This window comes from Schistocerca cancellata, chromosome 8 (assembly GCF_023864275.1).
Source record: "Schistocerca cancellata isolate TAMUIC-IGC-003103 chromosome 8, iqSchCanc2.1, whole genome shotgun sequence".
NCBI lineage: Eukaryota > Metazoa > Arthropoda > Insecta > Orthoptera > Acrididae > Schistocerca > Schistocerca cancellata.
This window is the reverse complement of record NC_064633.1, coordinates 556517083-556542427: the sequence shown is the minus strand read 5'-3', so window position 1 is coordinate 556542427 and position 25345 is coordinate 556517083. Positions and strand designations below refer to the sequence as shown.

At 44.1% G+C, this 25345-nt stretch overlaps 1 protein-coding gene across 1 annotated transcript in view; it reads left to right on the top strand.

Moving 5' to 3' along the window:
- LOC126095686 (head-specific guanylate cyclase-like) overlaps positions 1-25345 on the top strand; it is a 230754-nt gene that overhangs the window by 58250 nt on the left and 147159 nt on the right. Inside the window, exon 4 of the mRNA XM_049910442.1 lies at positions 21194-21360. Coding sequence (XP_049766399.1) covers positions 21194-21360 — 167 coding nt within the window. The remainder of the gene's footprint in view (positions 1-21193; positions 21361-25345) is intronic.

The window sequence follows — 25345 nt, the reverse complement described above, 5'->3', positions numbered from 1 at the left end:
TGGCAAGCCGTTCCACAGGACTACATCCAGCATCTCTACGATCGTCTCCATGGGAGAATAGCAGCCTGCATTGCTGCGAAAGGTGGATATACACTGTACTAGTGCCGACATTGTGCATGCTCTGTTGCCTGTGTCTATGTGCCTGTGGTTCTGTCAGTGTGATCATGTGATGTATCTGACCCCAGGAATGTGTCAATAAAGTTTCCCCTTCCTGGGACAATGAATTCACGGTGTTCTTATTTCAATTTCCAGGAGTGTATCTGGGCGTAACGTTGCAGAGTAGTATGAAATGGAACGAGCATGTGAGAACTGTAGTGGGAAAGACGAATGGACGACTTCGAGTTATTGGAAGAATTTTAAGGGAGGTGACGTATATAGAACGCTGGTGAGACCTGTTGTTGAGTACCGCTCGAGTGCTTAGGATCCGGACCAGGTCGGACTGAAGGAAGACATCGAAGCAATACAGTGGCGGGCTGCTAGTTTTGTTACCGGTAGGTTTGAACAGCATGTAAGTGTTACAGAGATGCTTCTGGAACTCGAATGGAAATCCCTGGAGGGAAATCGACGTTCTTTTGGGGGTAAACCCTAATGAGAAAATTTAGAGAAGCGGGATTTGAAGGTGACTGCCGAACGATTCTTCTGCCGCCGACATACATTGCTAGTAATGACCAGGAAGATAAGATACGAGAAATTAGGGCTCTTTCGGGGGCGTATAGACACTCGTTTTTCCCTCGCTCTGTTTGCGAGTGAAACAGCAAAGGAAATGAGTAGTAAAGGTACAGGGTGGTGCTGGGGAGTATCTGTGTAGATGTAAATGTAGGTGTCGCTATGCAGTATGAGGACAAGACCCTGCAACCCGTTATCCAGTCCTACAGTCAACATTTCGGCGATGGGTTCGTCACTCAGGACGATAAAGCACGAGCACATCGCACCCTACCCGTGGACACCTTCCTAGAAGCAAGCATCTAAAGCCAAGAGCTGATTTCTCAAGATGATAAAATTCAATGGTTGGAATCAGTTGGAACCTGCAGAGCAGGTTTGCAAGAACTCTCTTCACACACTGGATGACCTCAGGAGTGCGATCGCCGAACGCTCTCGACCAACGAGTGGCCAGCATGCGTAAATATCGCAGCATGTTACTACACTTAGGGCGAATTAGCACGGTATTGAACGATACCCAGCATACACGCTCTTTCTAACAGACTGATTTCGTTATAGTTATTGTTTTATATCACAGTACATTTTTTTTAATTTCACAAGACTCATTTTCTCGAATCTCTACTTGCCTTGAATCTGGGGGTTGCTGGGTATGCAGGTGGTGCAATTTTTTTTTCAACAGAGTGTTATTAATACTTCCTAAGAGCCTTGACGAATGACATGCCAATTTCCCTCCATTCACTTGAATTATGATTCACCACTCAATTTGTTTTTCTACTCTTGTTCCACTCCTCCTAGTTTTCCTACTCCTCTCTTACTGTTTCGTCCCATATGTTTTAGAAAAAACCACACTCACTTTGATTTCCATGCAACAGAGGCGTATACTAGTGGGAAATGAAAAATCAACATCTGTAAGAGCACGACCACACGAGCGGACTGTTTGTAGTATGGCAGCTGCGTTCCGCTATGCGGAGGCAGGTCGCAGAGCGGTAGAAACGCGGAACAAGTCAGTCTGCAGCGCTGGTAAAAAAGAATTGTTTTAATAGGTTTATTTATAAATAACTCATCTGATACCATTCACGATTTTCTTTATTTTATTTTTCGCTCGACTTGTTTCGGGAAATAATTCCCATTTTCAAGAGAGTTTTTTGTGTTTGTTATGTCATTCCTATGTGATGTCGATGTGTGAGATTCTGCTTCAGTTGCCAATGGGTACAATGTTTCTATGGTTGACACAATCCTAGACAAAGTGAAGAAAGACCCAGGTACAAACTGCACCACAGAAGAAAAAAGAGAAAAACAAATGTATATCTAGTATCCCATACATTGGCAATATATCACAGATGATTGCAAATATTTTCAAAAATCACAAAGTAAAAATTGGATTTTCTACATCCAATAAACTACAACAAAAACTAATACACAATATAAAGTGTATTTATGATCCATAGTCAGACTCTGGACTATACAAGGTCACATGCCAGGAATGCTCCATGTTCTACCTAGGACAAACAGGCCGAAATTTCAACACCAGGTGCACAGAGAACATAAAAGCCTACACACACGACTGACACACCACATCAGCCATAGCAACCCATGTACATAATACAGGTTACCCATTTGGAAAAATAGAGCAAAATGTCAAAGTACTCCACCGACTAAGTAAAGGACATAAAATGGATTACCTATAAGAACTGGAGATACACTCCTGGAAATTGAAATAAGAACACCGTGAATTCATTGTCCCAGGAAGGGGAAACTTTATTGACACATTCCTGGGGTCAGATACATCACATGATCACACTGACAGAACCACAGGCACATAGACACAGGCAACAGAGCATGCACAATGTCGGCACTAGTACAGTGTATATCCACCTTTCGCAGCAATGCAGGCTGCTATTCTCCCATGGAGACGATCGTAGAGATGCTGGATGTAGTCCTGTGGAACGGCTTGCCATGCCATTTCCACCTGGCGCCTCAGTTGGACCAGCGTTCGTGCTGGACGTGCAGACCGCGTGAGACGACGCTTCATCCAGTCCCAAACATGCTCAATGGGGGACAGATCCGGAGGTCTTGCTGGCCAGGGTAGTTGACTTACACCTTCTAGAGCACGTTGGGTGGCACGGGATACATGCGGACGTGCATTGTCCTGTTGGAACAGCAAGTTCCCTTGCCGGTCTAGGAATGGTAGAACGATGGGTTCGATGACGGTTTGGATGTACCGTGCACTATTCAGTGTCCCCTCGACGATCACCAGTGGTGTACGGCCAGTGTAGGAGATCGCTCCCCACACCATGATGCCGGGTGTTGGCCCTGTGTGCCTCGGTCGTATGCAGTCCTGATTGTGGCGCTCACCTGCACGGCGCCAAACACGCATACGACCATCATTGGCACCAAGGCAGAAGCGACTCTCATCGCTGAAGACGACACGTCTCCATTCGTCCCTCCATTCACGCCTGTCGCGACACCACTGGAGGCGGGCTGCACGATGTTGGGGCGTGAGCGGAAGACGGCCTAACGGTGTGCGGTACCGTAGCCCAGCTTCATGGAGACTGTTGCGAATGGTCCTCGCCGATACCCCAGGAGCAACAGTGTCCCTAATTTGCTGGGAAGTGGCGGTGCGGTCCCCTACGGCACTGCGTAGGATCCTACGGTCTTGGCGTGCATCCGTGCGTGCTCCGTATGCCACGGCAAACTGGCTGACACTGACGGCGGCGGTGCACAAATGCTGCGCAGCTAGCGCCATTTGACGGCCAACACCGCGGTTCCTGGTGTGTCCGCTGTGCCGTGCGTGTGATCATTGCTTGTACAGCCCTCTCGCAGTGTCCGGAGCAAGTATGGTGGGTCTGACACACCGGAGTCAATGTGTTCTTTTTTCCATTTCCAGGAGTGTATATTCACATTACAGAAAATATGAAGATAAAATATTAAACGCAGAACTTGAAAGTGAATCAGTGAATTTCTTCAGATGTTCCGATAGTATACTTAAATAAAAATAGTAACACATAGAAATAAGCACAATTGCAAAATAGACTTAAGTAAATTAGGATCCAAATTGTTAAGGTAAATAACCTCTGTACAAAAGCATTATCATACTCTGTAGAAGACCTATAACGTCATCTCTGTTGACTACTTATAGGAACATCTGTGTAACTGTTTTGTTTATGTAAAATGTTTTCGATGTTTAAAAGTGTACTACAAATTGCGTGTGATGTTTAGTGTGTGTGAGACTCTGCACAAATGGACCACAAGGAAACTCTAAGTACAAATTATTCTAAATTTCGCGGCTAACTTCGCAAAAAGATTGACAACCAACCAAAAAATCGTGTGTTTTCTTATATATTACAGTAAAGTCAACGAAATGAAGCAGAATCTCACACATCGACATCATCACATAGGAATGACATAACAAACACAAAAAACGCTCTTGAAAATGGGAATCATTTCCCGAAACGCGTCGTGCGAAAAATAAAATAAAGAAAATCGTGACTGGTAGCAGATGAGTTATTTATAAACAAACCTGTTGTTTTCACAGTCGCAGGCTTTCAGAACCATTTATAATGGATCAAATCAGTGAATTGTTTTATGTGAACGAAGCAAAGTTACATCCATTCCTAAATTTAGTTGCCTGGAATACGTATTACTTTTTGTATAAAATAATAAATAGCTCTGGTTTTGACGTCACGTTATTTTTTTTTTTTTTTTTTTTTTTTTTGCTGTGGCGTAAGGAAAATACTTGTTAAAACAATTGATACCTTCATGTCTTATAGCCTTACATCATAGATTGGTAACAAGCGAATTATCTTTGCGTTATTGGCTACAACTACCACAATACTTAGAATTGGCAAGTCCTACAGGCAGTTATGGAGAGTGAAGAATTGTTGGATGAAATGCACGGATACGGATGTTCTTTATTCGACATTAAGGAGGGAGCTCTCAACATCGCTCCCTTTGCGGAGTCTGTGTCTGGATGCCTGCTTTGCGATGGATCAGCGACGGACTTTGCAGGGCTGTAGTAAGCGACCTCTGACCTCAGGCACCATCCAGGTAGTCTGCAGGGCGCTGGACACGAGTTTCCTCCGAAACGACCCACGTTTGCTGCTCCGGATATTTTACCGCTGGTACCATTCAAGACCGTTAGAGCCGACTGCTTAAGAGCACACAGCACTGGAGCACTAGCTGCTTGGCTGCCGGAAACGCCGACGGCAGGGGAAAGCACTTCACTCGTCGCCCCAACGCAGCCGATAGCTCAAGAGCTTCCGGTGGCGAGGAGCATTGCGAAGAACGGGAATTAGACTTGGCCACGGCAGAGGTACCGGTCTGCTCACAAAAGACCCGGTACAAGAACCACTAAACGAGCCATCAGTTTTCGTAGTGAAAGCAAACTGACAGAAAAGTAGTCACCAGCAGTGGACACCACACTAATCCCTTGGAACTTCACCTCTAATAATTCGGCGAGGAAGAGAGCCTACAAGTTTCTTCAGGGATGTGTGTGTATGTGAATTACTTTACACTGAGGAGACAAAAATCATGAGATAACTGCTGATATCGTGTCGGACCGCCTTGTGCCAGCTCGATGTGGCGTGGACTAAACATGAAGTGCGCTGTAGAAGTCTTGAGCCATCTGCCTCTATAGCCGTCCATAATTGCAAAAGTGTTGCCGGTGCATGATTCTGTCCTCGAGCTGACCTGTCGACTATGTGCCACAAATGTGTGATGAGATTCACAATCGGCGATATGGGTGGCCAAACAATTCGCTCTAATTGTCCGAAATGGTCTTAGAACCAGTTGGGCCACAATTGTGTCCCAGCGACATGACGCATTGTCATTCATAAAAATTCCATCGTCGTTTGGGAACATGGAAGTCCATGAACGGCTGCAAAAGGTCTCCAGGTATCCGAACATAACCGTTTCTAATCAATTATCGGTTCAGTTGGGCCAGAGGATCGAGTCCGTTCCGTGTGAACACAGCCCACAGCGCTATGGAGCCACCACCAGCTTGTACAGTGCATTGCTGACAACTTTGGCCTGTGGCTTCGAGGGGTCTGCCCCAAACTAGAACCCAACCGTCAGCTCTTACCAACTGAAATCGGGACTCATCTAACCAAGCCATCGTTTTCCACATCCAACCGATATGGTCGCGAGCCCAGGAGAGGCGCTGCAGACCATGTCGTGGTGTTCGCAAAGACAATAGCGTCGGTCGTCTGCTGCCATAGCCCATTACCGCCAAGTTTCGCCATGCTGAATTAACGGATACGTTCGTCGACGGTTCCACCTTCATTTCTGCGGTTATTTCAGGCACTGTTGCTTGTCTGTTAGCACTGACGACTCTACGCAAACGCCGCTGATCTCGGTCAGTAAGTGAAGGCCATCGGCCACTGCGTTGTCCGTGATGAGAAGTAATAGCTGCAGTTTGGTACCATCGGCACACTCTTGTTCTTGTCTGTCTCGAAATATTAATTTTCTAATGATTTCCGAAATGGAATGTCTCATGCGTCTAGCTGCAACGTTCAAAGTCTGTTCATTCCCATCGAACGGCCATAACCACGTCGGAAACTTTTTCACAGTGATCAGCTGAGTACAACTGACAGCTCCGCCAATGCATTGCCCTTTTATACCTAAGGTATGCGATACTATGGCCACCTGTATATGTGCATATCACTATTCCATGAATTTTGTTCCTGAGCTGAATTTTGTTGCTGTTCAGTTATAATACCAAGTCATGGCCAATGCCCCTTTGAAGCCTCACATTGATCACTAATTCCTTTAGAGCTACTAAATTGCGGAGATTTTGATTACTACACTCCATTCGGTGTTCCAACTGTCCCAGACATTTTCAGTTTGATTCAGAGTTGGGGATCTCCTGCGCCAGACGAGGTACGATAGATTGCATGAATAATCGCCCAGATCGCATAAGAAACAGATTAACCGTCCTTACGGCGGAACAGGCAACCGTAAAAATAGTTTTCCCGTCGGTCAACAGATGTCACAGGCGACGCTACAATGCTAACTGACCTGTCCATGTCACGGAATTGGCAACGCTGTATCTTCGGTGACGTGAATTAGGCTGATTTGCGTTCGGCTAGAGCGCTGGGCGCGAAGTGCATTCGTCACACTGCTGACTGTAGCTCATGATCGGCTGTGGTTTTTCCCGAGTTTTCAGTCTAAGAATGTAGATTAGCTCCTGTAATTCTACAAACCAAGTTTATTTCTCACAATCATATGCGAAATGAAATAAATGAAAAGTAACACACAAGCCGGCCGCGGTGGTCTAGCGGTTCTGGCGCTGCAGTCCGGAACCGCAGGACTGCTACGGTCGCAGGTTCGAATCCTGCCTCGGGCATGGGTGTGTGTGATGTCCTTAGGTTAGTTAGGTTTAAGTAGTTCTAAGTTCTAGGGGACTTATGACCTAAGATGTTGAGTCCCATAGTGCTCAGAGCCATTTGAACCATTTGCCATAACACACAAACATTTCTCGCGAGTTACTGTTTAAATGCAGACTGTATTGCAGTCGCAAGGGTTTTACACTCGCCTTCCATGCCGTCCTTTTCCTCTTTGCTATACAGCTCTTCCGATACGGATTATGGTGGTAAAAAAGAACTGGACGTGCAGGTTAACACTAGAAAGTTTTCAAAATCCGCACTCGGTTATGATGCGAATTAAGGCTGGACATATTTCAGTGACAGTCATTTCAAATTTAAATTCTTTCACTTTGCATGTAACTTATCGTAAATGATATAAGAGTGGCACAAAACGATGAATTTTGGATTGTAGTTGAAAGGGGGCTGCAAACGCGGTAATACAAAGTGAAAGCGTGTTTTTTGAGCATATTTTGGCTGTGTCAACTTTGAAGGGCCACAGACGGCAAACCATAATTATGTTAAAAATTTACTTTGTACAGTTTAAAGATAACCCGCAAATATTCGCCAACAGACGTACGATTTTATCTGCAACACAGTTATTACTGTGGATATCCACACTCGCGCAGACCTGTTACTATAAGTAGTGTTGTTTTCAAGTGAAAGATGTGTGAGGATTATTAGCGCACAGATAAAAAAAATTAAAATAGGCAGCGTCTATAGTTTGCATGTTATGCTCGTTCCCTTCTATTCTCCTCCCTTCATTCCAGTATAAACGCTTGTTCACAAGAATAAACGAATGGCAGTGAACATTGGCGAATTATCTATGAATACTCGTTTGCAGCAGTGTAAACCAGGTTTTACTCTCGTTCACTTCGTTCGCTCTTGTATATACCAGGATTTAGAGGGACCGATGACTTAGCAGTTAGATGACAGCTTTTATTCATTTATTTCACTGTTGCGATTTCAGCTCTAGAGCCATTTTCAAGTACAAAGGGAAAGGTAAGGTAATGCTTCTTAAATTGTTTACCAAATGTTACCACACTATGCTTTGCATTTTGTTATCCATATGTTATACTGGCTTCAGTTTTCACATTGCACACAAAAATGCCTCTACACCCAAAATCATGATAGTGAAGTGAATAATCAGTTTTAAAAAGTCCAAATCGCAGCAAAGATTTCATTTAAAAATTATATGATACGATTCTTGTACAGGAAGGGCTGCCACGTTATATCGAATATAACATCGACAAAATTTAAATAGGATCGAATGATTATGGCTCTTTATTAATTCTTACTCGTAACTAATTTATTGATTTACCTGAATTTAAAATCCTCTCGCGTAACCTTTCTTTATCTTTGATGGGAAATCTGAACATTTTTAGTTCAGTATTTGTCCGTCTACTCCTTCCACAGTTGATATACTCGTAGGCCCTCGGTATGATGACTCGATCCACTACCACCGGTATGTCAGAAACAGCTGTACTTCAGAGACGCCAAATAGTGGAAAGCTGCACGCGTTCGGCCGATGTTGCCACATATTTCACAGAACGGAGTGCCATCTAGTGGTTGATTCCACAAGTAAGGGTGTGACGCTGTTGCCACCTGGTGGCCGTTCCCTGACAAGGGTTGCGTGCTAGACCAAGCGATCGGGCAATCTGTTTCTTACGTGATCTGGGATAATCGTCAGCCCAGAACATTAGCGAGAAGCATCATTAACAAAACTGTTGTCTTCTTGGAAGGCGCATCCTGAGGATATAAAAGAAAAGGCAACACTTGGTTACCGAAGATGTTGACGTAGACATCCTTGCTCATGTCCACTGCAACTTGAACTAGTGGGCTCAAGTCATGGCACGAAAAACACTCGTACCTTTAATCTCGCCAACAGTGTGTAATGATTGGAACAAAGAGATGACAACGCACAGATGCAAGATCAATGGCCCCACAAGAATCAGCATTGAGCCCATTGCTATTCTCATTATAAGTTAATGATGTGTCAACTATTCTCCCGAGCACGGAGTCCCGGGTTCGATTTCTGGCGGGGTCAGGGATTTTCACCTGCCTCGAGATGACTAGGTGTTTGTGTTGTCCTCATCGTTTTATCATCATTCATTAAAATGGCGAGATTAGACTGAGTAAAGGTTGGGAATTTGTACGGGCGCTGATAACCACGCAGTTGAGCGCCCCACAAACCAAACATCATCATCATCAAGTATTCCCTCCCACTGCAGATATCACCTGTACGTTGATAACGTTCATTTATATCAAAGTGCAAATCCAACAAACCTGTGCACAGCCATCCAGCCGATTTACTTGCCCTATCAGTGTTGGCGCAGAGCACAGGTTTAAAACTTAACCTATCAAAACGGAATCGATCTTAGACGCTCATTTAGAGAATCTCTTTCACCATTAATCCTAAACGGCACACAAATAAGCTTTTCTTCTTCTGGAAATAGCTTGCGGGGATAATTATGTACTATCATTCAGACTGGATTGAACTCCAAAGCTGTTTCACAGAGGAAGACCGCACTGCAGTTCCTTCTCAGGTAGTCCCAGTCTTCAAGAAGGGTCGTCGAGCAGATGCGCAAAACTATAGAGCTATATCTCTGACATCGATCTGTTGTAGAATTTTAGAACTTGTTTTTTGCTCGCGTATCATGTCATTTCTGGAAACCCAGAATCTACTCTGTAGATATCAACATGGATTCCGGAAACAGCCATCGCGTGTGACCCAACTCGCTTTATTTGTTCATGAGACCCAGAAAATATCAGATACAGGCTCCCAGGTAGATGCCATTTTCCTTGACTTCCGGAAGGCGTTCGATACAGTTCCGCACTGTCGCCTGATAAACAAAGTAAGAGCCTACGGAATATCAGACCAGCTGTGTGGCTGGATTGAATAGTTTTTACCAACAGAACACAGCATGTTGTTCTCAATGGAGAGACGTCTACAGACGTTAAAGTAACCTCTGGCGTGCCACAGGAGATTGTTATTGGACCATTGCTTTTCACAGTATATATATAAATGACCTAGTAGATAGTGTCGGAAGTTGCATGCGGCTTTTCGCGGATGATGCTGTAGTATACAGAGAAGTTGCAGTATTAGAAAATTGCAGCGAAATGCAGGAAGATCTGCAGCGGATAGGCACTTGGTGCAGGGAGTGGCCACTGACCCTTAACATAGACAAATGTAATGTACTGCGAATACATAGAAAGAAGGATCCTTTATTGTACGATTATATGATAGCGGAACAAACACTGGTAGCAGTTACTTCTGTAAAATATCTGGGAGTATGCGTACAGAACGATTTGAAGTGGAATGATCATATAAAATTAATTGTTGGTAAGGTGGGTGCCAGGTTGAGATTCATTCGGAGATTCCTTAGAAAATGTAGTCCATCTACAAAGGAGGTGGCTTACTCGTTCGACCTATACTTGAGTATTGCTCATCAGTGTGGGATCCGTACCAGGTCGGGTTGACAGAGGAGATAGAGAAGATCCAAAGAAGAGCGGCGCGTTTCGTCACAGGGTTATTTGGTAAGCGTGATAGCGTTAAGGAGATGTTCAGCAAACTCAAGGGGCAGACTCTGCATCGCGGTGTAGCTTGCTGTCCAGGTTTCGAGAGGGTGCGTTTCTGGATGAGGTATCGAATATATAGCTTCCCCCTACTTATACCTCTCGAGGGGATCACGAATTTAAAATTATAGAGATTCGAGCGCGCACCTAGGCTTTCCGGCAGTCGTTCTTCCCGCGAACCTTGCGCGACTGGAACAGGAAAGGGAGGAAATGACAGTGGCACGTGTAGTGCCCTCCGCCACACACCATTGGGTGGCTTGCAGAGTATAAATGCAGATGTAGATGTAGAACTGCAGTCTGTAAGAAAGTGTCAGCGTCACGTCACTCACAAGGGAATGGTCAGACTTGTCATGCCGAAACATGTATTGCTTTTTTAGCACTGTTATTTAACTGTGCAAAAGGTCCGTATGCAGAATTGTAGCTGCTGACATGAACTGGAAGTCACCTAAAAAAAATCAGGAACATGGCTGTGTTTCCTGCTTGGCGCTTGCAGTGACGGCTGGCCACCCCTGGAAATGGCGAGTCGCGAGCGTTGTGCGCATGGTCGGGAAGTGCGGCCGTCTTATCGCGGCGTTCTCTAAAGAGGAATATCGCTGCACGGTTTTGGTGGAAACGGGAAACGAATATTCGTTTCTGTGGCATCCACGTTCTTTTAATTTCTGGTACGTATTTCGAGACATTCCGTCCTGAAACTGGTTAGAGATAGGAAAGATGTTCTGTACATGTTCATCTATACTCCGCAAGCCACTTTACGGTGAACAATCAATCTCCCCTCACAGGTGATGGTGAACCCTGTAAATGTTTTGCTGCTTGCCATGGAGATATGCCATAGACGCCAAATGAAGCAATCAACAGAAAACACGCGTGAAGACTATGTGTTGTGCGACATGGTTGTTAAACTTCCAGACGAGCATGTAAATGGCGCAGACATGTGGCTAGAAACAACTGAAACACTCGATATTGCAGACTGTGAATCTACAGACGGCGAAGACACCGACGAAAGTTGCACTCATGAAGACTCTTCGAGTGATAGTGCCACGTACCATCATCAATTATCTCCGAAAGTAACACCAGCAACTATAATTACCTTATCAGACAAAGAAAAAGCGGTGACGTATTGGTTGAACGAAAGTGGTAACAAACGCCTATGTGTAAATACTGTTCAAAATAAGTATCGGTTTGTCTGTTCTGAACGTGAATTGTCTAGATGGAAAAAGGAAGTCGGTGGACGACGTAAGAGTCGACTGCAAATTGCGACGGAGATAAATGCGCGACTTTTTGAGCTATTTACCGATGCCAGGCAACAGTCATTTAATGTCAGCGATACAACTTTGCGTGATTGGGCGTTAGAGATTGCCAACGCGATAGGCACTAAAGAATTTACAGCTTCTCAAAGTTGGATTAGTCGCTTCAAAAGATCACATAAAATTGTGGCAATAAAAATAATAAAATTTGTATCGAGAAACAGGTCGGAAAATGAAGTGACACAAATCGAAATGATAGCTTTTCTTACGAATGCAAAAAATAAGATTGCTAGTTTTAGTGAATCGTACGTGTACAATGCAGATCAGTCAGGTTTTCAAAAAGAAATGCATGCGAAAAGAACATTGTCATTCAAAGGGGAAAAACATATTGAGGCGATTGCGCAGTCCACGACTGCACTCACCCATTCATACACTATAATGCCCATAATTACTCTGGACGGTTCATTTCTGCCTAAACTAGCCTATATGTGTGTCTTCAAGAACCAACTGGACGTTTTGGACCACGTGTCAAAAGAACAATGTTCTACGCAAACAATCTTGTGGTAGACGCATCGAAGTCTGGAAAAATGGGAAATGAAAACGTTACACTTTTCGTGCGTCATGCTTTTCTTCCGTTCTGCGGGAACAAATCTCTTCTCCTTCTAGATTCGTGATCAGGTCATAAAAGGTCTGATTCATTAAAAGCTGTATTTCGAGCCCACCCTGACAAAGAAGTAGAGATACTTCATATTCCACCCGGCACTGCGAACGTAATTCAACCTTTGGGCAGAGAATTTTTCCGTCAGTGGAAGGTATTTTACAGAAAACTAACAGAGAAAATTATTGTGTGCAGATCACTGCAATTTCCTGTGTATCACTGTGACAATATTCTCAAGCTGCAATCAGTAGTACATTATCAATTTTCCTCCCCACGGTTTCAGAATTTGATTAAATATGCGTGGCACTCCTCGAAATATACTGATACTAGGCCTGATTCATTCCTAACGCCAGCCAAGTTTTGTCTACGGACATCTAACAACGTCTGTGATTCACAGGGCTGTCATATGTCGTCTTTGCTTGTATGTTCTTGGTGCACAAAAAACCTGTTTTGAACATTGTATCAATATTTCGCATTTTCGAGATAATTACAAGAAATAAAATTTGGACGTGTTCTAAACCGTATTTTTATTTGTGTCTATTTCATAGCTATTTGGAAAGAATGTTGTAGATAACATATCAGCCATATTTGTCAACGAATGTTTAATTATCATACGATCCCTTTCAGTGGGGGAATCAGCTCTCTCACTGCTGTGGCAAGAGAGCGGCGCGTAGCTAACGCCACCTTGTCCCTAGATGGCGTTGGTATAACGTAGCGAGAGAGGTCAGGGTTGTACAAGAGGTAGTTATAAGCGCGGAAACCATGCGACAATAATGTCTTACTTCATCAAATTCTTTACAGACTTCCAGTTCATGTCAGCAGCTAAAATTCTGCGTACAGACTTCTTGCAATGTTAACTCACAGTGGTAAAAAAAGCAACACAGGTTTCGACATGACAAGTCTGACCATTCCCTTGTCAGTACAGAAATATAAAAATGTATTTTCTCTTGAGCGTAAAAACAAGCTTGTAGAGACCCTAATATTCCCCATATTTTACTGTGGTGAGATCATTCTTCAAGGACTTTTATACGAAAGCTCATGCGGACTGGATCTGGCGATGAATGCTTACGTACGGTATAGTTGTGTCTTAAGCTTTTTCGACAATGTCTCACCGGCCTGTCATGGCTACGTGGCTACAAGCGTAGAGGCTCTCATACTCTGTGTTTGCTCTATTGTCTTCCAAATGATTGCACTCCGTCTTATTGGTCCTCAACTCTCACTCTACTGTCTGAACAGCACAGTAGAAATACTCGTTCTCAACAAAGGAAAACTCGTTCTCAACTGTACCATCACCGAGCACTGCCATGTTTTCTGAACCATTTTCTGTATCAAGAACCCAACTTTGGAGCAATAGTCCTGAAAATAGGGAAATTAAACTCCTTCTAAACTTCAAAAGACAGATCATGGTCCACCTTATCTCCTGTATTCTGTGCAGCACATTCTGACCAGTACCCCTCCCCATCCAGAACTCGTTCCTACTCCTTGTCAGCAGAGTTCTCTAATTGTTTCTGTTCTTTCCTAACAGCCACTCTCACTATAATTTCAGTCTTATTCTCTTCCTTTATCCATTCCGCTTCTAATAATACTAAACATGATTTCAAATGTGCTAAGCTGATCTGTGGCATTCTTAATGCTCTTTACTATTATACGAGGGCAGTTCAATAAGTAATGCAACACATTTTTTTTCTGAAACAGGGGTTGTTTTATTCAGCATTGAAATACACCAGGTTAATCCCCAATCTTTTAGCTACACAACACTATTTTTCAACGTAATCGCCATTCAATGCTACGGCCTTACGCCACCTTGAAATGAGAGCCTGTATGCCTGCACGGTACCATTCCACTGGTCGATGTCGGAGCCAACGTCGTACTGCATCAATAACTTCTTCATCATCCATGTAGTGCCTCCCACGGATTGCGTCCTTCATTGGGCCAAACATATGGAAATCCGACGGTGCGAGATCGGGGCTGTAGGGTGCATGAGGAAGAACAGTCCACTGAAGTTTTGTGAGCTCCTCTCGGGTGCGAAGACTTGTGTGAGGTCTTGCGTTGTCACGAAGAAGGAGAAGTTCGTTCAGATTTTTGTGCCTACGAACACGCTGAAGTCGTTTCTTCAATTTCTGAAGAGTAGCACAATACACTTCAGAGTTGATCGTTTGACCATGGGGAAGGACATCGAACAGAATAACCCCTTCAGCGTCCCAGAAGACTGTAACCATGACTTTACCGGCTGAGGGTATGGCTTTAAACATTTTCTTGGTAGGGGAGTGGGTGTTGCGCCAGTCCATTGATTGCCGTTTTGTTTCAGGTCCGAAGTGATGAACCCATGTTTCATCGCCTGTAACAATCTTCGACAAGGAATTGTCACCCTCAGCCACATGACGAGCAAGCAATTCCGCACAGATGGTTCTCCTTTGCTCTTTATGGTGTTCGGTTAGACAACGAGGGACCCAGCGGGAACAAACCTTTGAATATCCCAACTGGTGAACAATTGTGACAGCACTACCAACAAAGATGTCAAGTTGAGCACTGAGTTGTTTGATGGTGATCCGTCGATCATCTCGAACGAGTGTGTTCGCACGCTCCGCCATTGCAGGAGTCACAGCTGTGCACGGCCGGCCCGCACGTGGGAGATCAGACAGTCTTGCTTGACCTTGCGGGGATGATGACACACGCTTTGCCCAACGACTCACCGTGCTTTTGTCCACTGCCAGATCACCGTAGACATTCTGCAAGCGCCTATGAATATCTGAGATGCCCTGGTTTTCCGCCAAAAGAAACTCGATCACTGCCCGTTGTTTGCAACGCACATCCGTTACAGACGCCATTTTAACAGCTCTGTACAGCGCTGCCACCTTTCGGAAGTCAATGAAACTATACGAGACGAAGCAGGAATGTTTGAAAATATTCCACAAGGAATTTCCGGTTTTTTCAACCAAAATTAGCCGAGAAAAAAAATGTGTTGCATTACTTATTGAACTGCCCTCGTAATTACAATTATTTTAATTTTGTTTTTAGTGTCAGCTACTGTTACTCTTTTTATTATTATTATTATTAATATCATTAAAGGAAGTTTTGTAATATATTCTCTGTGTGTTGTGCTCCTGCTCAGATGTAACATTGGGCCTTATGGCCGTAATCTGGTCAGGCTAAATAAGCAATAAACAAATAATAAATAAAGCGTCACAGGACCACCTGCCGTCTGAACTATACCCTCCACACACTGCGAGTTAAACGCCTCATTGCGCCTTCGATGCACTCGACGGTATATGTCCTTTAAAAAGTGACAAAATCAAGATTCCTCGAATCACACTGGACGCCTCCAAACAGCTAACTTTCCAGTTCCTGTGTTGTTAGGCCCACTGAAGACATACAGACTTATGTGCTGCTGTGCGCAATGCTTTGCAAATGTCCCTTTCATGCAGTCCCTTTTGCAGAGTTCACTGGGATGCTGCCTGAGATGGATATGTAGTCACAGAGAACTGCAGTTCTTGTCGTGTTTGAAACTGGTTGTCATTGCAAGGTAAGACACACTCTCCGGTGCTTCTTTGTTTCGACCTCTTTGCGACCACTCTTCTTATTCCGCGTGTCCGCATGTGAGGTCTAGTCCTCAGTGTCGTTAGCTCTAGATCTACAGTCCCGGGTTCGATTCCTAGCCAGGTCGCAGATTTTCTTCACTCGACGAACTGGGCGTTTGTGTTCTCCCAAACATTTCATCTTACCTTCAGCTAAGCGCAAGTCAACAAAATGACAGGCGGCCAAACAAGCGCAGAGGGGGTCTCCGGTCAATAACGCCATACGATCATTTATTTCGTTCTGTTACACGTGGCTGCGACTGGTACACTATTCGTTGTAGACACGTTGGACAGCCATACTGATATGCCAACAAATCGTAAAACTTTATTCACTGTTTGGTCATGGGCAAGTCTAAACATGACCAAGAATTTCTTGTCGCTATTGGTAATGAACGACTAGTCTGTGAAAATCGGTTGGTCATTTAATAATTTGCGTGAATTCACTGAAATAGTCTTTGTTATCAGGAAATAACGGAACGGAACTGTGGAGGGCAAAATTGTAAGGAAAGACAGAGACCGTATCGCCGGCCGATGTGGCCGAGCGGTTCTAAGGTCGCAGGTTCGAATCCTGCCTCGGGCATGGATGTGAGTGATGTCCTTACGTTGGTTAAGTTTAAGTAGTTCTAAGTTCTAGGGGACTGATGATCTCAGACGTTAAGTTCCATAGTGCTTAGAGCCATTTGAACCATTTCTAGACCGTATCATACAAAACCAATACAGTGGAGCCTCACTTAACGATCACCTCCCATAGCGCGCAATTCACACAACGAGCAAAACAGATTATAAAAAAACGACTCGCTTAACGAGTGATGTTTCGTATAACGACTGACGACGATTTAGTGTGACGTCACGAGCCGTTCGCGCACGGCGGGGGAAACGTTCAAGAATATGACCACTTTTCACTGTCGAACGTAACTCTGAGGCATTTGAGGCAGTACCTGTGGAGCCTGCAGTCAACGATATTGCGTCTTTGGCCAAGAGCATGGGACTAGAGATGGATAACAATGATATCGAGGAGTTTGTGGAAGATCACAACCAAGAAATAACCACCGAAGAACTTACGGAGATGCAGTGTGTTTCACAGCAGGAAGTTGTGGAGGTGAGTTTTTCAGAGAAGGAGAAGGAGGCTGTAACATCAAAGCAGCAATCTTCTGGCGCAATAAGAGAAATGCTGAAAGCATGGGAATCGGTTGCATCGTATGTTGAATTTCGTCAGCCCAGTAAACCAGTGGCAGCCGCTCGGGGTGGCCGCGCGGTTTGAAGCTTCTTGCACGGACTGCGCGGCCCTTCCCGTCGGAGGTTCGAGTCCTCCCCCAGGCAGGGGTTTGTGTGTCCTTGTTAGCATAAGTTAAAGATAGTTTAATTAGTATGTAAGCCTAGGGACCGATGACCTTAGCAGTTTTGTCCCTTAGGAAGTCACACACATTTAAACATTTTTTGAAACCAGTGGCTACGTGAGCTACAAATTTATTTGACGATAATGTTGTGTCGCATTTTGGCTGGGTGAGGTGCGCGGGTTTGAATTGTATTTGGTGTCAGTGATGTATGGTTTATGTGGGTGTGCGTGTGTGCGTTGAGGACTGGGGCAGAGAGGGAGAGAGAGAAAGGAGGGTGGGCGAGGGAGGGAGAAGGATTTCATTTTTTTCCATCAGTAGTTTTGGTGTGGGTTCTGTCGTGGTGAAGAGGGTTTTGTTGCACAGTAATTGTATTCATTGAGTGCTTTCTTTCCTTGGGCTATTGATTTTTGGATGTGATAGTTTTCTTCTATGGTTAATTTTTGGTATAAGCTGCTACTAGTTTTTATGATGTGTAAGGCAGTTTCAATGTTTGTTGGGTGGTGATTGTGTGCTATCAAGTGGTCTACAAATGTTGAGTATGAGCTATTGCTTTTCAGTGCTCTGAGTTGTTCTGTATACCTGGTTCTGAAATTCCTACATGTTTGGCCCACATACACAGATTGACAGCAGTTGCAAGGAAGGTGGTATGTACTATTCTCCAACGCATGATCGTATTTTACATTAATTTATATGGGATAAATTGATTCTCTTAACGAATGTTTCGCAGTACGAGTAAGATTCTGGAACAAATTATGCCCGCTAGGCAAAATTCCACTGTAATTGAGGACGTTGGTGTAGACTTTGGTGTAGGTGCTGCTCTGAGATGAAGATAATGGCGGGAATCGTCGTGAGCCACGTGGTACCATCCAGAAAACTGATAAACATTTCCTCCACCTCAATCCATTTTCCCACACCTCCGGCCCCCAAAAAAATTTAAAAACTGGGCAAACTGTTTCCATGCAACTAAATGATAGTGCATGGTGTTTCAAAATGAATAGGACAGACTACAGTAACAATTTATTTCAGAAATAGACTTGTAGACTGAAAGATTAACTCTCACAGCTTGGGTTGGCAACAATCAAACAAAGGAAAGCTGTCGTCATTGTTGACTGCTGATGTTAGCATTAGATTAAATTTGGTGAAGTGGCACAACACTGCTAGATGGGCAAAGTAATTCGGAGAGACAGGATGTACAGGCTTATTACAAATGATTGAAGCGATTTCACAGCTCTACAATAACTTTATTATTTGAGATATTTTCACAATGCTTTGCACACACATACAAAAACTCAAAAAGTTTTTTTAGGCATTCACAAATGTTCGATATGTGTCCCTTTAGTGATTCGGCAGACATCAAGCCGATAATCAAGTTCCTCCCACACTCGGCGCAGCATGTCCCCATCAATGAGTTCGAAAGCATCGTTGATGCGAGCTCGCAGTTTGGTAGAGGATGTTTAAACACTGAATCTTTCACATAACTCCACAGAAAGAAATCGCATGGGGTTAAGTCGGGAGAGCGTGGGGACCATGACATGAATTGCTGATCATGATCTCCACCACGAGCGATACATCGGTTTTCCAATCTCCTGTTTAAGAAATGCCGAACATCATGATGGAAGTGCGGTGGAGCACCAACATGTTGAAAGATGAAGTCGGCGCTGTCGGTCTCCAGTTGTGGCGTGAGCCAATTTTCCAGCATGTCCAGATACACGTGTCCTGTAACGTTTTTTTCGCAGAAGAAAAAGGGGCCGTAAACTTTAAACTGTGAGATTGCACAAAACATGTTAACTTTTGGTGAATTGCGAATTTGCTGCACGAATGCGTGAGGATTGTCTACTGCCCAGATTCACACATTGTGTCTGTTCACTTCACCTTTAAGAAAAAATGTTGCTTCATCACTGAAAACAAGTTTCGCACTGAACGCATCCTCTTCCATGAGCTGTTGCAACCGCGCCGAAAATTCAAAGCGTTTGACTTTGTCATCGGGTGTCAGGGCTTGTAGCAATTGTAAACGGTAAGGCTTCTGCTTTAGACTTTTCCGTAAGATTTTCCAAACCGTCGGCTGTGGTACGTTTAGCTCCCTGCTTGCTTTATTCGTCGACTTCCGCGGGCTATGCGTGAAACTTGCCCGCACGCGTTCAACCGTTTCTTCGCTCACTGCAGGCCGACCCGTTGATTTCCCCTTACAAAGGCATCCAGAAGCTTTAAACTGCGCATACCATCACCGAATGGAGTTAGCAGTTGGTGGATCTTTGTTGAACTTCGTCCTGAAATGTCGTTGCACTGTTATGACTGACTGATGTGAGTGCATTTCAAGCACGACATACGCTTTCTCGGCTCCTGTCGCCATTTTGTCTCACTGCGCTCTCGAGCGCTCTGGCGGCAGAAACCTGAAGTGCGGCTTCAGCCGAACAAAACTTTCTGAGTTTTTCTACGTATCTGTAGTGTGTCGTGACCATATGTCAATGAATGGAGCTACAGTGAATTTATGAAATCGCTTCAATCATTTGTAATAGCCCTGTATATTGCGCAAGCAAAAAACCATAAGACGGCCATCTGCCAATAATGATGTATTGGAAGACATCCGTACGTTCTGCGAAAGAAGCCCCCGAAAATCCACGCCTCGTGCCAGCAAAGAAGTGAATGTGTCGTAATCAACAGTGTGATGCCTGTTGCACAAGCGCCTGCAATTCACGGCTTACAGAATTCAAATGTTGCAAGCGCTAAAACCAGCCGATGACCGAAAACGGAGGCTATTTTGCACTGATTTTCAAGCGCGAAAGAGGTGGATGGTTTCACAAACAGATTTCTGAGGGAGCCGTATTTCACTTAAGTGAGAAGATGAACAAGCATAATCTGAGAATATGGGGTGCACAAAACCCTTGAGCCTCTGTTATACAACAGCGTCATCCTCCGAAATTTAATGTTTCCTGCGCCATAACTAATAGTAGCAGTCATACGTGAGTCTAATGATATGTCGTTCATGTTGTGGTCCCACAAGTTGCCTGACCTTACACCATTAGTTTTTCTTTTGGGATGTGTGAAGGATATGGTTTACGTACGTACCTTCATTTCCTCAGGACTTACAGCAGCTAAGGCATCGGATAGGTGGCGCTCCTAACTCCGTTGATTGGGAATGGGTCTTACAGGAAATGAAGTGCCGGATAGACATCTGCCGTTTCACAAATGGAACATCTGTGAATGCCAATGGAAACTATGAGAATTAACCTTTCAGTCTACATGTTTATTTCTGAAATAAGATCATAACTGCAGTCACAGAAATACTTTGTGTCCCATTAATTTTGAACCACCCTGTATTCATTCTCCCGCGTGTGGCGGGTGAAATGCGGTAGCAGTTTAGTGCGTCTTGCATATTTACAAAGTAATACTGTGACACGGTCCAGTTCTAAGACACACACGGCGCGTGCAGAGATCACGATCTTCCACAACCCGCTCCACCACTGAAACAGCTGTCGCCACTGATCGTCTTACTCGATTAGTCGGTCAGTATTTCTCAGAGAATTAGAACCGTGTCCCCAAAAAGGTTTATCAGTGTAAAACATCTTGTTTCAAGTGTTTGTTCGTGAACCATATGTACCCATGTGGGCCTAGGTTCCTATTTATTATTATCTTCCCACAGTCTTCTACTGTCCCAGTAAATGTAAGGAGAATTTAAATATATCTCGTACAGTTTGTGAATAGAAACTGCATGCCGTTTCACCGCGTTAACTGAGTGGAGTTAAATAAGAGTCGGTATTTATGCTTTGGAATGCCACCATTATAGGTAAAACCATCGAAGCGACGACGCACGACAATGTGACGATGTTGTTCAGCGACATCGTCGGCTTCACGTCCATCTGCTCCAACGCCACGCCCATGATGGTCATCAGCATGCTCGAGAGCCTGTACAGCCAGTTCGATGTCTTCTGTGGCCAGCTGGATGTTTATAAGGTAAGTATACTCAGCTTTTATTAATTAGTTAGTTGGTTAGTTACTTTCATGATCCATGGAGCATGTTGCACTATAGATCGTAATGATGTGGAAAGAATCATTTTACATTCACATCGAAAATTAATTTTACATATGGTTACATTTCTAACTTTTTCCAGAAAGGAAAAATGATATACAGATTTTGTGAGTCAGTGAGTCCTACCCACCACCTGCTACACGTTCAGTAACAGAAATTCTTCTACGGAATAGAACGAATTCTCAAGGAGAAATTTTCTCAGTTTGTATTCAAATTTTAATTTGCTGTCTGTGAGACATTTTATATCACTGGGTAAGTGATCAAAACAAGTCTTTGCAGCATTGTGCAGATCTTTTCGTCTTAAAGACAACCTTCATGTGGAATAATGATTATCATTTTTCCTACTGGTATTGTACAGTAATTGTGTACATCATTGTTCATTTTTAACTGTAGTGGATTATTTACAAGAAACTTCGTGAAGGAATAAATAAACTGTGAAGCAGTAGTCAGTATGCGCAACTTCTTAAACAGATGACTACAAGAGGATGGTAGGTGAGCACCGCATATTATTCTTAAATAATACATCTCTTTTTCCAACTAACTGCTTAGTACACAGTATCAATACTAGGAATAAGAACAATATACATAAAGATTTAAAATCACTTACTCTTGCCCAGAAAGGAGTCCAGTATTCAGCAATGCACATTTTCAATAAGTTACCGGCAACCATTGAGAGTTTAGTTTCAGACAAGGCACAATTTAATCATAATGTTAAAAAGTTTTTGGTGGCCGACACCTTCTAATCAACCCATGACTTTCTCAACAAGTGCAGTAGACCATTTTAATAAAAAATTATTATACTTTAATTTTTAACAATAGTTGGTTGTAACAGACAAGTAACTACCTACTGTGTGAATGATGGATGGATGGAAAGCAGATGTAAGTCTTAAGTCTGTAAATAGTGGAAGTTTAATTTTAAATCTTGTACATAATCTGACTGTTCTTAACTGAGGATGACTGAAATGAATAATTTACTTTAATTTATGACAATACTTGGTTGTAATAACCAAGAAACTGGCAAATGTCTGAATGATGAATTTAATGAAAGCAGATGTAAGTATTAAACCTGTAAATATTATAAGTTTAAATTTAATTCATGTACATAATTTTATTGTTTATTGACTGAGGATCATTAAAATTAATGAAACTCAAGTTTTTCTAATTACATTTTTGTACTGTGTCTATCTGACATGTTCCACACCGAGGAGGATTCCCTATTTTATGGATCTATGGAACGAATAATTAATCTAATCTAATCTAATCCAACAGCATGTTTTATGTGCAATGAATACTTTCTTTCTTAAAGATGAGTTACCTCAGAACATTGTTCAATATGACATTATCGAATGAAATTATGCAAATCTGCCCGCTTGCTGATTTGTCTCTCCCCAAGGGCGGGTGAGCGCTGTTCTGACCACATGCCCCCATATCTATATCCAGTGTCGCCTGTGAGCTGAGGATGACACGGTGGCCGGTTGGTATCATTGGACCTTCGTGGTCTTTTCGGGCGGATTTTAGTTTGTAAGACTGGGTATGGCTCCAGGTGCAAATATAGCTGAACTAAGTCGTTTGATGAGGTCCAGAATGTGCTTTTCCCGGTTTAATCCTCATCAATATGTACATCTAAGAATTTTGAAGTTTCCACCCTATTTACTTCCTCGGCAGGTTTTACATTGATCATTGGTGTAATTCCCCTAGATGAGCTGAACTGAATATGTTATGTCTTTTTAAAATTGGGGGCGAAACTATTTGCAGAAAACCGGTCAACGATACTTTTAAACATTTTGTTTACAATTTGTTCTGTTTCTATATGTATGCTTGGGCTAATTACAATACTAGTGTCATCTGCGAAAACAACTAACCCTACTTGTTGTGTGTTAGACGGAAGATCGTTTACATATATAAGTGTCAGTAATGGACCTAAGATAGAGCCTTGGGGAACCTCATACATGTTTTTTCTCCCCAGTCCGAATTACGAACCCACACTATATTTACTGAATTATTGATTGCAACTTTTTGAATTCCTTTGGTTAGATTTGACATTATTCATTGGTTGGCTATACCATTGGTCCTATAAAACTTCAATTTATCTATGAGAATATTATGATTCATACAGTCAAATGCCTTAAATAAGTCGCAGAAAATAGCAACCGGCGCTATTTTATTATTTAATGCTTGCAAAATCCGGTGACTGAACATGTAAAAGGCATTCCCTTTAGAGCAACACTTCTGAAATCCAGACTGGGGTTTTCTGAGTGTATTATTGTTGCTAAGGTATCATCATTCTTAAAGAGGGGTTTAACAACGGCATATTTCAGTCTTTCTGGTCAAATGCCTTGAATTACACTCCTGGAAATGGAAAAAAGAACACATTGACACCGGTGTGTCAGACCCACCATACTTGCTCCGGACACTGCGAGAGGGCTGTACAAGCAATGATCACACGCACGGCACAGCGGACACACCAGGAACCGCGGTGTTGGCCGTCGAATGGCGCTAGCTGCGCAGCATTTGTGCACCGCCGCCGTCAGTGTCAGCCAGTTTGCCGTGGCATACGGAGCTCCATCGCAGTCTTTAACACTGGTAGCATGCCGCGACAGCGTGGACGTGAACCGTATGTGCAGTTGACGGACTTTGAGCGAGGGCGTATAGTGGGCATGCGGGAGGCCGGGTGGAAGTACCGCCGAATTGCTCAACACGTGGGGCGTGAGGTCTCCACAGTACATCGATGTTGTCGCCAGTGGTCGGCGGAAGGTGCACGTGCCCGTCGACCTGGGACCGGACCGCAGCGACGCACGGATGCACGCCAAGACCGTAGGATCCTACGCAGTGCCGTAGGGGACCGCACCGCCACTTCCCAGCAAATTAGGGACACTGTTGCTCCTGGGGTATCGGCGAGGACCATTCGCAACCGTCTCCATGAAGCTGAGCTACGGTCCCGCACACCGTTAGGCCGTCTTCCGCTCATGCCCCAACATCGTGCAGCCCGCCTCCAGTGGTGTCGCGACAGGCGTGAACGGAGGGACGAATGGAGACGTGTCGTCTTCAGCGATGAGAGTCGCTTCTGCCTTGGTGCCAATGATGGTCGTATGCGTGTTTGGCGCCGTGCAGGTGAGCGCCACAATCAGGACTGCATACGACCGAGGCACACAGGACCAACACCCGGCATCGTGGTGTGGGGAGCGATCTCCTACACTGGCCGTACACCACTGGTGATCGTCGAGGGGACACTGAATAGTGCACGGTACATCCAAACCGTCATCGAACCCATTGTTCTACCATTCCTAGACCGGCAAGGGAACTTGCTGTTCCAACAGGACAATGCACGTCCGCATGTATCCCGTGCCACCCAACGTGCTCTAGAAGGTGTAAGTCAACTACCCTGGCCAGCAAGATCTCCGGATCTGTCCCCCATTGAGCATGTTTGGAACTGGATGAAGCGTCGTCTCACGCGGTCTGCACGTCCAGCACGAACGCTGGTCCAACTGAGGTGCCAGGTGGAAATGGCATGGCAAGCCGCTCCACAGGACTACATCCAGCATCTCTACGATCGTCTCCATGGGAGAATAGCAGCCTGCATTGCTGCGAAAGGTGGATATACACTGTACTAGTGCCGACATTGTGCATGCTCTGTTGCCTGTGTCTATGTGCCTGTGGTTCTGTCAGTGTGATCATGTGATGTATCTGACCCCAGGAATGTGTCAATAAAGTTTAACCTTCCTGGGACAATGAATTCACGGTGTTCTTATTTCAATTTCCAGGAGTGTAGTTATGCATAACATATTTCAGCGGCACGTCACCGCAAAAGCAGTTTACAACGTGTACCTGGTGCTCAGCCGGATCAGAAGAGTTAAGCATCGCAAAGTATAACACCAAACGACAGTTTGCAGTTACGCAAATGGCATATGA